The sequence below is a fragment of the Lissotriton helveticus genome, chromosome 5_2 (assembly GCF_964261635.1).
Source record: "Lissotriton helveticus chromosome 5_2, aLisHel1.1, whole genome shotgun sequence".
NCBI classification, from domain to species: Eukaryota; Metazoa; Chordata; class Amphibia; order Caudata; family Salamandridae; genus Lissotriton; species Lissotriton helveticus.
Window position 1 is genome coordinate 8680316 of NC_136066.1, and position 16069 is coordinate 8696384.

The following is a 16069-nucleotide window of genomic DNA, read 5'->3' on the forward strand; positions in this document are numbered from 1 at the left end:
ACTGGAGGTAATTTTAATCACTGTCAAGATCCAGACACTCGCCATCTTGGTGGAGGTTTTGATGCCACTTGTAGAACGGGACACTCAAGTGACAAGACCTGATGATGATGCTATCCACCGAACCATTCTAAGCGGAGATTACATACACCGCAGTCTGTGAACGTGCGGTTGAGGGTCTCCAAAACAAAGAGTTCTGAGACTCTGGTATTGAGACTCGTGTGGTTCATTCCCCCACTTTCCGATGGATAGGTGGGGAGGTAGAGCCTTTTCTCTGACTGAGGCAAGGTTGGGAACTCCCTCCCGGAAAAGCTCTCTGGTCAACCCTCTCACTCCATCTTTCGTACAAGCTTAAAAACCTGGGTTTTCTCACATAATTCAGTATGAGCGTGTTGTCTACTCTGCTGCCTTCTTTTAGCTTCATTAGCACCTTGAAGCCCTTGGGCTTAGTTTGCGCTGTATAAGTCCAATACTTACTTACTTACTTACTATAACCAGTACCTCTTGAAAGCTGAGTGAACCTCTTCTTCCTCCTCCATTTTTTTATCTGACTAGTATAGCACCAAGTGTACAGGTTTATAGAACCAGGTATCCAGGTGTATAGTACTCAGTGTACAGATACAAGTGATTAGCATTAGGTGTACAGGTTATAGCACCAGCTGTACAGTCCAAGGTTATCACACCAGGTGTACAGGTGTACAGTACCAGGTATACAGGTGTACAGCACCCGGTGTACAGGTACAAGGGTATAGCATTAGGTGTACAGGTATAGATGTATACCACCTGGGAGGAACATCGAGAAGTCAATAGTCCTTCCTATGACTCCTTTTAATAACATGTACACAGTGTAGCTACTCGTGTCATTGGTACGCGATGTGGGAACAGGATGGACTATTTGTGAGCTGTTGGGTCATCGACGTCGTAGGGGGCTGATCCGCAGTCTCTGCAGGACCACTGTTGGTGTACACATCAGGTTAAAGGTGGCGCAAAGTCACTGACGTAAACGTCAGGTCAGAGGACATCCTTTGGTGATGGTGGACAAGAGGTTGGTTGTAGGTTGAGCATGCCATAGAAGACAGATGAGAGGTCAGCTCAGGGTCACATATGTATCAGATGGTAGATAAGAGGTCACCAACTCAGGTTACAGGTCATTTTATAGCATCCTAATCTTTGGGTCATTAGAAAGGGTTGATTTTGACATTCATTCTTTGTGCGAAAGAGCTTAAGGAGGACCCAAACAGTATTTTCAAAACCAAGGGTCTCGGGAATAAGACGGTAATAGGAATTCTTTTGGGCTTTCTCAGTCACCGCAGTTGTTAGGTGAATCACCTTACTTTTTGTCTTTTCTGTCTGCTCTTTGCTGCTGCTCCACAATTGTTGGCTGCTATTGCTCTCCTGCTTATTGTGTGCTGCTGCTCTATACTTCCTGTCTGTTCTTACTCCCCACTTGTTGTTTGCTTCTCTTTGCTTCATATCTTTTCTTACTCCCTGTTTGTTGTTTGCTGCTGCTCTACAGTTCCTATCCGCTCCTACCCCCCGCTTGTTGTTTGCTGCAACTTTATGCTTCCTGTCTGCTCTTACTCCCCGCTTGTTGTTCGCTGCAGCTCTACTTTTCCTATCTCCTCTTACTCCTCGCTTGTTGTTTGCTGCTCCTCTGTGCTTCTTGTCCGCTCTTGCTCCTTGCTTGTTCTTTGCTGCTGCTCTACACGTCCTATCTGCTCTTATTCCCTGTTTGTTGTTTGCTACTGCTCTGTGCATCCTATTGACTCTTACCTCCTACTTGTTGTATGCTGCTGCGCTACACTTCCTATCTGTTCTTACTCCCCACTTGTTTTTTGCTGGTGCTCTATGCGTCCTATCTGCTCTTACTCCCGCTGGTTGTTTGTTGCTGCTCTACACTTCTTATCCACTCGTACTCCCTGCTTGTTGTTTTTGCTGCTCCATGCGTCCTACCTGCTTTTACTCTCCAGTTGTTTACTGCTGCTCTATGTTTCTTATCCACTCTTACTCCTTTCTTGTTTACTGCTGTTCTACGCTTGCTGACCGCTCTTACTCCCCAATTGTTGTTTCGCTGCCGCTTTACACTTTATATCTGCTCTTACTCCTCGCTTTTTGTTTCGCTGCTGTTCATCACTTCTTGTCCTCTCTTACTCCCCGCTTGTTGTTTGCTACTGCTCTGCGGTTCCTATCTGTTCTTACTCCTTGCTTGTTGTTTACTGCTGATTTTAATTTCTTATCCGCTCTTACTTCATGCTTGTTGCCTGCTGCTGCTCTTCGCTTCTTATCCGCTGTTACTCCCTGTTTGTTGTTTGCTAGTGCTCTATGCGTCCTATCTGCTCTCACTCTGTGCTTGTTGTTTGCTGCTGCTGTACGCTTCCTATCTGCTCTCACTCCGTGCTTGTTGTTTGCTAGTGCTGTACTCTTCCAATCTGCTCCTAGTCCTCACTTGTTTTTTGCTGCTCATCTTTGCTTCTTACCTACTCTTACTCTCTGCTTCTTGTTTGCTGCGGCTCTACGCTTCCTATCTGCTCTCACTACTTGCCTGTTGTTTGCTGGTGCTGTATGCAGAAGGAAACCCAACCAGGAGCAGAAAGAAACACAACCACTTCCTGGTTGCGTTTCCTTCTGCTCCCTGGTTGTGCTCTATGGCTGTGCTCTTTGCTGCCCCTGGCTGTGCTCTCTGCTGCCCCCTGGCTGCACTCTGTGGCTGCGCTCTCTGCTGCCCCCTGGCTGTGCTCTTTGCTGCCCCCTGGCTGTGCTCTGTGGCTGTGCTCTGTGGCTGTGCTCTCTGCTGCCCCCTGGCTGTGCTCTCTGCCACAGATATTTACTCTCACCTGTTTCTTTGTGCTTTTAGGGCTTTGAACAGCAGTGGGATCAAGGAGCTGGGAGTTGACCTTCTCCCCGGATACTATGACCCCTACTCTGGCAGGACCCTCACCAAGGGGGAGGTCGGATGCTTCCTCAGCCACTTCTACATCTGGGAGCAGGTGAGGCTGGGGTGTTAAACCTGAAGGGAGCCCTGCCCTCCAGCGCAAGGGGAGCTTGAGACTGGATGGGGCAACGCGAGGGGCGAGGAGGTCTGTGTGTTATGGGGCAGCGTGAGGGGCGAGGAGGTCTGTGTTATGGGGCAGCGTGAGGGGCGAGGAGGTCTGTGTGTTATGGGGCAGTGTGAGGGGCGAGGAGGTCTGTGTGTTATTGGGCAGCGTGAGGGACGAGGAGGTCTGTGTTATGGGGCAGCAGTTCTAAGGGTACGATCTTGTGCTGCAAGGATATCCACTTCCTCTTGTTATAAGCGGTGAGGAAAAACGCACTTAGGAGAGTAAAACTGTGTTCGAGGCATATGAGCTACAGATAGTACACTGTGCATTAGACCGCCACCTGGTGTTGGGCCCGGATGATTGCAGGTTGTTGTCTTCTTGGAAGATGTCTTTGTTAGTCCTGATAGGTGACTCCTCCCTTGGACAATACTGCGCATGGGCATCAGCTCCATCCTCAGATTGTTTTTTTCCGCCACTGGGTTCGGATGAAAGTTTCTCCACTCCGGCCAGAAACTGTTTTTCTGCAACTTCGACGCGCAGAACTTCATAAAACGTATACTACCAGCCTTCGACATCGACTGCGACACCTTTCGACAACGAAGTTTCCATTCCGGTCATCCAAGTGGGCCTTTGGGCCTATCTACGCCGTGCGGCCTGCACCATATGGAAAGAACTCCATTCCAAAAATGCCCAAAATGTCAAGCAAAGTTCCCACATAGCGACCACCACGAGGTTTGTAACCTCTGCCTGTCGCCGGACCACAACGAGTCGACCTGCACAGCCTGTGCTTCCTTCCGCTCGAAAAAAAACATCCGTGACCGGAGGGCCCGTCGACACGAGATGAGGCGAACAGCTCCTGCACCGGAAGACATCTTCGACGATGAGGTTCCATTCGTCCCGAAGAAGCATCACCGGATCTCCTGATAGTCTCCGAGGCAGATGACTCCGACGACTCCATTCCATCGGGTCAGCGTGTGAGTACTACTGCCCCGGCCACACATACGCCCAAACAGAAGGCAAAGGTCAGCACTCCGCCCACTGGGCCCAGTCGAGACCGATCATCTACTTCGAAAGTCCCGCCCTCAGGCTCGACTCCGAAGAAATCTTCCCCGCCTACTGGTGCCTCGACACCGACCAAGAGTCTTCCATCGGCTCTGAAAAAATGTCCCCCGCCTTCCGGTGCCTCGTCACTGAGCAAGACTCGGTCGGCACCGAAGCCAAAACACCCTTCGGCTCCGACTCCGAAAGAAGTGCCGATACCGAAACCAAAACCTGTTTCGGTCCCGAAACCAAAACCAAAAGACGCACCTGCTCCGAAGCCGCACACGGTGCCGAAAAACACACAGCCTGATTCTGAGGACTCCAAGCCCTCGAACATGCCTTCTAAGCCAAAAACGACACCTTCGGTGCCAAAACCTAAGCCACAGGACGCTTTAATACTTTCCAAGGCTAAGGACACTAGACAGCCTACGCCGGCACCGAAAACATCGACGCCCAAGAAGGTTGTGCCTCAAGAGGACCTTTTTCAACCAGATCCTCAACAGATAAAGATCTTCATCGACCCAAAAACCGGTCATGTTGGTGCCACAACGCTCAAGAAGAGACCTGCAGTTACACCACCTACACCAGTGGTTCCTGCCAAAAAGAAGGACTGTGCAACCTCTCCTCTGCACTTTTCCTTTCCTGTCTCTAATCCTTCTCCCGCTCCTCCCTATATTTCACCTCAGACCTCTCCTATACAGTCTCCATTGTCACCACATTCGCCACAGAATGATGATGAATATGATTTGGGTGGAGGGGACGGGGAAGGAGACACTGCATACCCTGTAGGCGAGGGCACGTGGAATTTTCCATACACAAAACCTGCGTCTGGGTGGGGATTTCCATGCCCTGCAAATGACCCTGATGTCCCTGAGGCACCCTCATACCCATCTAAACCTTCTCCTCCTGAGGATACTATTGGGTTTTGCCAGCTAATAAACAGAGCTGCTACATACCATGGTGTCCCCATGCATTCTGAGGCCATTGAGGAAGATTTTCTCTTAGATACTTTTGAGCAGTCTCAGAGATCCGCTCAAATTCTTCACATGATCAGAGGAGTGGTTAAGTATGCTACCGAGGTCTTTAAAGATCCTGTGCGTTCCAGAATTTTAAACCCCAGGTTTGAAAAGAAATATAGACCTGCACCCTCAGACCCAGTTTATATTAAAGGACACCTACCACTAGACTCCTTGGTGGTGTCCAATGCACGTAAAAGGGCCAATTCTCAGACTTCTGGTGAAGCACCCCCGCCTGACAAGGAATCCAAAATTATTGATGCGTCAGGCAAGAGAATAGCTGCGCAGGCTTCCAATATATGGCGCATAGCTAATACACAAGCCCTCCTCTCTCGTTATGATCGGGCTCACTACGACCAATTGGAGAAATTGCTTGAGCACCTCCCAGATCAGTACAAAGATCAAGCTACTGACCTCATACGGGAAGGCAAGTTAATATCTAACGCTTCCATCAAATGCGCACTAGATGCCACAGACACAGCATCTAGGGCTATTAATACCAGTGTCGCTATTAGGAGACATGCGTGGCTACGCATCTCACGGTTCAAACAAGAAGTACAAACCACCATTCTGAACCAGTCTTTTAATCAGAACCAATTATTCGGCCCAGAGGTAGACACTACCCTTGAAAAAATGAAAAAAGACACGGACACTGCCAAGTCTATGGGGGCCTTACAGTCTACCCCAGCTCGAGGTTCCTTTCGTCGCTCCTTTTACAGGGGCGGCTCCAAACAAACTGGAACAGACACTAACACGTCTTTCAAGACACAAACCTCCTCCAAAAAAGGTTACTATAGAGGAGGATACAGAGGCAATAATACCAAGGGCAGAGGTAGAGGTAATAACAACACTTGAGCCTCTTCTGCCCCTAAGCAATGACTTCCCTACGCTCCCCCCGCAGCATTCCACTCCTGTAGGGGGCAGACTAACACAGTTCCTGCCTGTCTGGAACTCCATTACAACAGACAAGTGGGTAAGACAGATTATGAAACATGGCTACTGCCTAGAACTTACAGCAACCCCTCCACACATAACTCCCAAACAGCGTCCAATGTCTACCGATCATCTAGCTCTGCTTCAGCAAGAGGTTCTGTCCCTTCTACAGAAGGGTGCGATTCAGTTAGTTCCTTTACAGGAACAAGGAACAGGGGTGTTCGAGGCATATGGGCTGCAGATGGTACATTTATGAATAGATCGCCATCTGGTGTTGGGCTCGGATGATTGCACTTTGTTTTTCTTCTGGAGAAGTCTTTGTCGTCATAGATGACTCCTCCTCTCGGTGTTAGTGCGCATGGGCATCGGCTCCATTCTTAGATTGTTTTTTTCCGCCATCGGGTTCGGATGAGGATCGAAGCGCTCCGGACCGACTTCAACAAAGAAGGTTATAACCGGCGCGTATTCCTTTCCAAATCGACGGTATCGTTATCGAACGCGACTTTACTCCATACCGACGCGGTTCGAAGGACGACGACTACGAGAAACTCGACGTAGTCCAGCCCGGCGTCCATGGAAAGGACTCCATTCAAAAAATGTCCAACGTGTGGTGCTAAGTTCCCACACAAGGACCTACACGAGGTCTGCAACCTCTGCTTGTCCCCTGAACACGAATCCAGGGACTGTGAGGCCTGTGCAGCGTTCTCTTCAAAATCGACGATTAGAAACCGTCGAGCCCGAAGACACGAGGTATCGAGAATGCAGTCACAAGCAATCCCGGAGCTGTTTGAGGACCAGCACCCAGAAGAGGAGGAAGAAGAGGCCGACGAGGCGGGGTCTGAAGAGGACGAGTCTGACGTCGAGGAAATCGACGTCCAACAAACCGTGAGTGACGACGTCCCTTTACCAAAAAACAGACCCCCAACGGTATCGACCCCGCCTTCGAGCCCGGTCAGACAACCGAAAAAAGTTTCCAACGCCCCGCCTTCGAGCCCGGCAACGAAACAGAAACCGAAACACTCGGTCTCCCATCAAAGTGGTTCCGGTTCCGATAAACGGACCACATCGACACCGAAGCTCCAAGTCAAGGAAAGCTCGAAGTCGAAGCAGTCCATGTCGACACCGAAGCACGCTTCGGCGTCGAAAACACCCTCGACACCGGGGACATCTTCGATACCGAAGAAATCGGATCCGAATAAAATCTCGGCACCGAAAATACAAATGGACATTCAAAAGAAAAAACACCTTTCGGACCCGAAAACTGCGGTACCGACACAGGAACACGGGAATGATCCTAAACAAAAGACTCTGTTTATTGACCCAAAGACTGGCAAGGTAATCACGGAACTACCTAAAAAGAGGAAGAATGAACATTCGGACGACAAGACTCATCCGAAGAAGAGAACAATGGGGACGAATACAACTCCTCCCTCTTCTCCCAAACCTAGACACACACCATCTTCTCCTCTTCCTCACAATAGGCCAAATATTCCTCCCACACGACCATCTACACCTACAACAGATGTAGAGAGTGACACAGGGGAGGGGGGACACCCTGGGGATGATGAGGACACAATCCCAGAGGAGGCAGACCCATGGGAAGAGTATAATGTGGGATCAGGTAATGATACCGACCTTGAGTCATATCCCTCAAAACCTTCACCTCCTGATGACAATACTGGGTTTGCGCAACTCATTAATAGAGCAGCAACATATCATAAGGTAGACCTACATGCAGAACCTCAAATACAGGACTTCTTATTAGAAACACTACCTACTGCACAAAGAACATCAGGAACACTACCAATGCTTAAGGGCCTTCTCAGTCATACATCAGAGATATTCAAAGACCCAGTGAGGGCTAGGGTATTGAACCCAAGAATTGATAAAAAATATAGGGCAGCTCCAAAAGACCCAATATACATTAAAGGGCAAATTCCTCTAGACTCACTAGTGGTCACAAACGCTCGTAAGAGAGCAAACTCTTTATCTACAGGAGAAGCTCCACCTCCTGACAAAGAGTCTAAGCTAATAGATGCCTCTGGCAAGAGAGTAGCATCTCAAGCGGCAAACAGTTGGCGCATAGCTAATACGCAAGCACTACTTGCAAGGTATGACAGAGCGCATTATGATGAGTTAGAAACACTCATCAAACATCTCCCTAAAGAACATCAAAAGAGAGCTGATCAACTTATACAAGAAGGGAAGTTAATTACTAACACTTCAATAAAGTGCGCCCTAGACGCGGCAGAAACTGCGGCAAGGTCGACAAATACAAGCATCATGCTAAGGAGACATGCATGGCTCAGAGTGTCAGGATTCAAACAAGAGGTACAAACCTCGTTACTTAATCAACCTTTTGATGGGAAAACACTTTTTGGCACAGGGACAGATGAGGCCCTAGAAAAAATGAAAAAGGATACAGAAACGGCTAAATCAATGGGAGCATTGCAGCAGCCGACACAAAGAGGTTCCTTTCGTAGATCCACCTATAGAGGAGGATCCAAAAGTACAGGTACAAACCAACAGCAAACCTCTTTTACACCTACATCACCCAGAGGTAATTGTAGAGGTGGATACAGGGGTAACAACAACAAGGGTAGAGGTCGCGGAAACAACAACAACCGCAACTCTCCAACCCCAAAACAGTGACTTCATACAGCTCCCCCCAGACCATATAACACCGGTCGGGGGACGCCTATCACAGTTCCTACCTGTCTGGGAAAACATCACATCAGACAGGTGGGTGAGACAAATTATCCAACATGGTTATTGCCTAGAACTCACAGCTACCCCACCAAACATCCCCCCCAAACAGCGTCCAATGAAACAAGATCACCTGACACTGTTAAAACAAGAAGTACTATCCCTGCTAGGAAAGCATGCCATAGAGAAGGTTCCACAGCACCAACAAGGAACAGGAGTATACTCCCTATACTTCCTAATTCCCAAAAAGGACGGGTCTCTAAGGCCAATACTGGACCTAAGACCTCTCAACGCATACATAAATTCGGAACATTTCCACATGGTCACGCTCCAACAAGTACTTCCTTTACTGAAGAAAGGGGACTTTCTTTCTACACTGGATCTAAAAGACGCTTACTTTCATATCCCTATTCACAAAGCCCACAGGAAATACCTCAGGTTTGTGGTAGAAGGACAACATTATCAGTTCAAAGTCCTTCCATTTGGTGTCACAACGGCACCAAGGGTGTTCACAAAATGCCTGGCAGTGGTAGCAGCTCACCTAAGAAGACAACAAATTCATGTCTTCCCATACTTGGACGACTGGCTAATAAAAGCCAGGTCGCAAGAGGAGTGTCTGCAAAACACACAAAGGACAATTCAGCTACTACACCAGCTAGGGTTCACGGTGAACTACACAAAGTCACACCTACAACCAAACAAGGTTCAACAATATCTGGGGGCTACTATAGACACAGAAAAAGCCAAAGTGTACCCCAACCCAGTCAGGATCCAAACAATGCTTACAGTCATTCAAAGATTTCAGCCACAACACTCACTAACAGCAAGAGTGTTCATGCAGCTATTAGGGATGATGTCATCCTGCATACTGCTAATACCATATGCCAAACTACAAATGCGTCCGCTACAAGAATGCTTAGCGACACAGTGGAATCAGGCTCAAGGGCAGATTACAGATCTGGTGTTGGTAGACGACCGCACACACCGCTCTCTGAAGTGGTGGAACATAACAAACATTGCCAAGGGGCGGTCGTTCCTAGAACCAATTCCACAGGTGACAATAACAGCAGACGCATCGCTCACCGGATGGGGAGCACATATGGACAAATACACAGTACAAGGAAGGTGGAGTGTGCAGGAAAGAAGACTGCACATCAATCATCTAGAACTACTAGCAGTGTTTCTAGCATTGAAAGCCTTCCAAATACATGTTACCAACAAAGCAGTCCTGATCAGAACAGACAACATGACAGCAATGTATTATATTCAAAAACAGGGGGGGACGCACTCTCTCCAACTATCCAGACTAGCACAGGAAATTTGGAGATGGGCCATTCCTCAAAACATCTATCTGTTAGCCGAACACCTACCAGGAGTCCAAAACCAGATAGCAGACATCTTAAGCAGACAGTCGGAACAAATACACGAATGGGAACTGCACCACCAAATACTGCAGCCATTCTTCCAAAGATGGGGACAACCAGAGATAGACCTCTTTGCCACTCATCAGAACGCAAAATGCCAAAGCTTCGCGTCCAGGTATCCACATCACCTGTCGCAGGGCAATGCGTTATGGATAAATTGGTCCAACAAATTTGCATACGCTTTTCCCCCTCTCCCACTAATCCCATTAGTGGTCAGGAAGCTGCAACAACATTCAATGACCATGATACTAGTAGCACCCACGTGGGCAAGACAGCCGTGGTTCACCACGCTCCTGCAACTCTCACAAGTGCCACATCAAAAGCTACGAATTCTACCCATGCACCTTACACAGAACCATGGAGAAATAATGCACCCAGACCCAACTCAATTGAACCTAGCGATCTGGCTCCTGAAATCCTAGAATTTGGGTACTTAGATCTACCCCCAAATTGCATGGAGATAATTAAACAAGCGAGACGTCCCACCACCAGAGCATGCTATGCAGCTAAGTGGAAGAGGTTTGCTATACACTGTACTACTAATAATATCAACCCTCTGGACGTATCAACAAAGGAGATTATTTGCTACTTATTACACTTACAGCAATGTAATCTAGCATACACATCTATCAGAGTACATCTAGCAGCTATAGCAGCGTACCTACAAAACAGGCAACACATATCACTGTTCAGAGTACCAGCGATAAAAGCATTCATGGAAGGCCTTAAAAGAGTCATTCCACCAAGATTACCACCTTCCCCAGCCTGGAACCTCAACGTAGTACTCACCAGACTAATGGGGCCACCCTTCGAACCTATGCATAGGTGCGAAATACAATTCCTTACATGGAAGGTGGCTTTCCTTATAGCCATTACCTCACTCAGGAGAGTAAGTGAATTACAGGCATTAACAATACAAGAACCATTCCTACAGTTACACCAGAATAAAGTGGTTCTTAGAACAAACCCAAAGTTCTTGCCTAAAGTAATTTCAGCATTCCACATCAATCAACCAGTGGAATTACCAGTCTTCTTTCCAAAGCCACAGACAGTGGCAGAAAGGGCTCTACATACACTAGATGTCAAAAGAGCCATTTTGTACTACATAGAAAGAACACACAACTTCAGGAAAACTAAACAACTATTTGTAGCATTTTCCCCAACACATAAGGGCAATCCTATCTCTAAAGCAGGCATCGCTAGATGGATTGTAAGATGTATACAAATATGTTACATTAAAGCAAAGAGAACATTAACTGTTCCTCCTAGAGCTCATTCTACACGTAAGCTAGGAGCATCTATGGCATTCTTAGGGAACATTCCCCTAGATGACATATGTAGAGCAGCAACTTGGTCTACACCACATACATTCACAAAGCACTACTGTGTTGATGTACAGGCTGCACAACAAGCCAGAGTGGGCCAAGCTGTATTAAAAACTCTATTTCAAACAGTTGCGACAGACACTGGTGACCACCGCTAGGGAGGTAACTGCTTTACAATCTATTCATAAATGTACCATCTGCAGCCCATATGCCTCGAACGGAATATGCTACTTACCAGTATGCATCTGTTCTTGGCATAGAGGGCTGCAGAGTGGTACATGCCCTCCCGGCCTCCCCGGAAACCTGTGTCTGTCCCAACATTATCTTATTTAGATACACTTACATGGGCATATCTTTATGTACTACACTACACTACTCCATCTAACCCTACTATGGCAAAACAATCTAAGGATGGAGCCGATGCCCATGCGCACTAACACCGAGAGGAGGAGTCATCTATGACGACAAAGACTTCTCCAGAAGAAAAACAAAGTGCAATCATCCGAGCCCAACACCAGATGGCGATCTATTCATAAATGTACCACTCTGCAGCCCTCTATGCCAAGAACAGATGCATACTGGTAAGTAGCATATTCCTTACTCGCTGTACTTTCTAATTCCCAAGAAAGACGGGACACTCAGACCGATTCTAGACCTCAGGCCCCTCAACCATTACATACAATCAGATCATTTTCATATGATCACTCTGCAACAAGTGCTTCCACTGCTGCAACAGGGAGACTTCCTTGCTACACTAGATCTGAAAGACGCCTACTTTCACATCCTCCTCCCAGGAAATATCTAAGGTTTGTACTGGAAGGACTACACTATCAGTTCACAGTCCTTCCATTTGGGGTGACGACGGCACCAAGAGTATTCAATTCAATTCAATTCAATTCAATTCTATATTGCTTTCGATTTTGGTTGCAAATCATAAAAGCATACATTACAAACATACATATTTCATAAATACAGACTATCATATAAACATTTATAATACATTTAAAATACATTATTTACAGGCTAAGAATGGTATTTGATTGGCAACCTGCAAGTTGAATTTAGATATCTAAGCATTTAAATCTATAAATGTAGGAAGGTGGCTACCTGACTATGGTTACCCCAGATTTTTTGCCTGTGTTTAGCTGGTTTTTTGACTTAGTTGACCTGGTTCCCTGCTAATCAGGGCCCCAGGCCATCTGCTCTCTCTGTAAAATGGATTCCATGTACCCTAGGTACATACCAATTGGAAATGGACTCCTTGTCAGCCCCTGTAGAATGCACTATAGGTGCACAGGGCACAGGAGCCACTAAGGCCTACCAGGGGCTGCAGCATATCTTTTGCCACCCCTGGCTGGTTCTTAAATTGACACAACTGGCTGATCACTCAGCTGGGGTAAGGTGGTGTACACACCCCTTGCTTAGATATAGTATACCTATGTCTAAACCTATATCTGGACACATGTAAACCTGTGAGCCACTCCTATAGACAGGCCTCACCAATCCTGGAGGCTGGGTGCATGGTTTTTATGTGAGATGGAGCTCTAGCATGAGCTGAGCCTGTCTGCAGCCGTCGGGAACAAATCCCTAAGCTGTTTCAGGATAATGCCATACCATATACTATTAAGTGCCTTATAATCCTCGCGGTTATTTAGCAACTCTGGTTTGGCTTTATCAAAACATGTCGTGTAAGGTGTCATACGCTTTGGAATACCATCCCCTCGCCAGTTCTGGCGACGGGGATGGCATTCCACCCCTCTAGAGGGGTAAGACATGTTACTTCACTTTAATGCGGTTGATTTCTCCAAAGGCCTTAAGATCCACAAAATGGATGCCTCTGCCACAGACAAATGTCTGGACCCCTGGAGCTGGCCGAAACCCAGTCAAGGGGGTCCTGGACAAAGGGTTTCCTGTCACAGGAGGGTGTCACCGCCCTCCAGACAGGAGATAGTGTATTGTAGCAGGGAGGTTTGAAAGAAACCAGACACTGCCTGGGGCGCACAAGGCTGCCCCTTGCATAATCCGGCCAAACCGGTTCTGGGGCACTCCAGCCCTCGTGCCAGGGCGGCCTGGATCAAAGGAAGGGGGTGTATCCACCCACTTCCTGGGTCCCACCCATAGGAGGGGACCTAGCAGGTAATCACGCCCACCAGATTCGAATAAGAGTGGGAGCAGTGCCAATGCACATCAGATTTTCCTGGAAGAAACATTTGAAACGATATTCTGGACCCTTCGCCCTCCATCTCAACGTGGAAGCCCGAAGAATCTCCCTTGTGGTCAAGGAGTGACCACCCTGCAGCAGCAGGCACCATCCAGCCCTCGACGTCTACTTGGTTGCAGTTCCCGCCGGAACTCGAGCGACTGAGATCGACGAGATCAAGCCTGCCCAGCTTCTAACAGCCCGATCCACAGTCCCTGCAAAGCTGAGACCCGTGGAGGCGACCGGAAGCGTGGGGCACGCCATCTTGAAGTGACCCCGAGACGCTGACCGTGCAGCCCACGAGTGACCCTCGAAGCTGTACACCGGGGTTTGAGAAGCCCCCACCCTGAGCTACTCCTGAGCCGAAGTTCAGCCCTCCACACTCGACGAGTGCTGCGTGGGGCCCTTTGGCACGATTTGGCTCAACGCGTTGGCCCGGTCACTTGCCAGCTGGCTTGTGGTCCCTGTGCCGACGAACTACAAAAGAAGACTCGTGATTCTGGTTGCTCCAGATCCACACCAGCTCCCCTGAAAGGGAGCCCCGACTCTGACCTTCCTGGTCCGAGTGAGACGCCATCTTCCAATCCCGCGTGGATTGCTCTTACCAAGGCTTGTTTGCTCCAAACCGGAAGCCGACTGCACCGACGGTGAGAGCCTGCATGGGACAGATCGTGACCTGCTCCTGGACGTCGCAGATGCCCCAGAGCCCACGTGACAGCGAAGAGAAGCGCCTCGACGACCACCTGATTGCGCCCGACATTGCCTGGTTCCGTCCTGGTTCCACCCTGGTCACTGCTGAGTGACCCAGACTCTGTCCCCTCTGCTTTCAGGTACTCTACAACTTGAGTCCACCCTTGGACTCCACCGGACACTTCGTCTTCACCCTGCCTGCAGCCCTTTCAGCTTCAAGCACCAAGAGCCTGCGTGTCAAAACCCGACGCCACTTCGACCCTGTGCACCCACTTCCTGTGGGTGAGGTAACTTTGCTCCGCCGGTGTTCCCACACTGGTGCACACCTCTAGGGTCTGTGTGTTAAGTTTTGTTCCTCTAGGTTCAGCGGAAGTGTCCTTAAACTTTAACTATTTGACTTTTACGCACCATTGGTTAACATTGGTGCATGCGTGCGCTTTCCGCACATCTCCCGAATCCCGAGGGCCATTCCCGACTTCAGCATTGCTTGTCCTGACTGCTCCCAGCGATTCCCTAGGCCCTAGGCCTAACCACTGTTCGAGTGGCCTCTCTTATACCACTTGTTTAGTATATGGTTTGAGTGGCCCCCTGCCCTCATCCATAATTGTGCAACTTTGTATGTTTAAACAGTGCTTTTGATTTAACGCTTGTGCCCCTTTATTCATAAAGAATACTGGGGATTGTTTTTAGTAATAAACACATATATTTTTATAATATATACTTGTGTGGTGTCCTTTCATTTGGTATTACAGGATTGTATGTGGTAAAACAGCTCGCTTAACACGACCTCTTAAGTTAAGCCTTTAGGCTGCTTAGTCCATGCTACCCCTAGGATAGCTTGTCTAATAAGGTTGACTTACAACCAGACACCATAAGGGGATTGTTTGGTCAGGTAGTAGGTGGTTCCAGAATTGGAAACATCCCCTACCAGGCCAACTTCTCACATTGGTGAGCAGCGGTGCGGATTTGAGCTTGCTGTTGTTTTACCATTGCAATCTTTATATCAAATTGAAAGATCACATCAAGTACCTCTAGGTACATATAAAATCAAAAGCTTAGCATATTAAGTTCTACTGAACTTAGTAGTTGTAGGTTGAAGGGAGTAGCACACCCCTGACTACAACTCACTAGCAAGGTCCAGTAGGAAAACACTTAGTGTAGGTAAGTGCACCACTTACACCTCACTAGTAACCATGTCCGACACAGGAAAGGCCTCAGGGTCTAGTCCTGTGACAGTTGACCCTACCCAGGCAACTTCTGGATATGACAAACTAACCCGCAGAGACTTGATTGTCTTGTGCAAAGCAAGAGGGTTAAAAAGGGGCAGAAGCCCCACCTGCCTGACCCTGATAGAACTCCTAGAACAGGATGACTTAGAGAGGGCAAAAGCAGCTTCCCTAGATACAGGAACTGGAGGGAACCCCCCTGCAGTTGATCCCCCTGAAGAGGAGGATGATGATGACTTGGATGAGGACTCAGAAGTTGAGGACTTAGAAGTACAGGATCAGGGTAGCCAGGTTCCAGTTGGTAGGCTTAGCCAGGCCAACTTGGACCTACTGGGGAATGGAGAGGGCCAGCACCTCCCCAGAACCCAACATGTGATTCTCCCAGGCAACAGAAGAGTGAGATCTCCCTCAGGGGACTCTCATCTTTCTAGTGCCTCCAGAGAATCAGAGAGAGGCATGAGTGCTTCTCAGAA

At 48.3% G+C, this 16069-nt stretch overlaps 1 protein-coding gene across 1 annotated transcript in view; it reads left to right on the top strand.

The window, feature by feature from the left end:
* LOC144761117 (putative inactive glycosyltransferase 25 family member 3) overlaps nucleotides 1–16069 on the top strand; it is a 165393-nt gene that overhangs the window by 105832 nt on the left and 43492 nt on the right. Inside the window, exon 9 of the mRNA XM_078646574.1 lies at nucleotides 2852–2984. Coding sequence (XP_078502700.1) covers nucleotides 2852–2984 — 133 coding nt within the window. The remainder of the gene's footprint in view (nucleotides 1–2851; nucleotides 2985–16069) is intronic.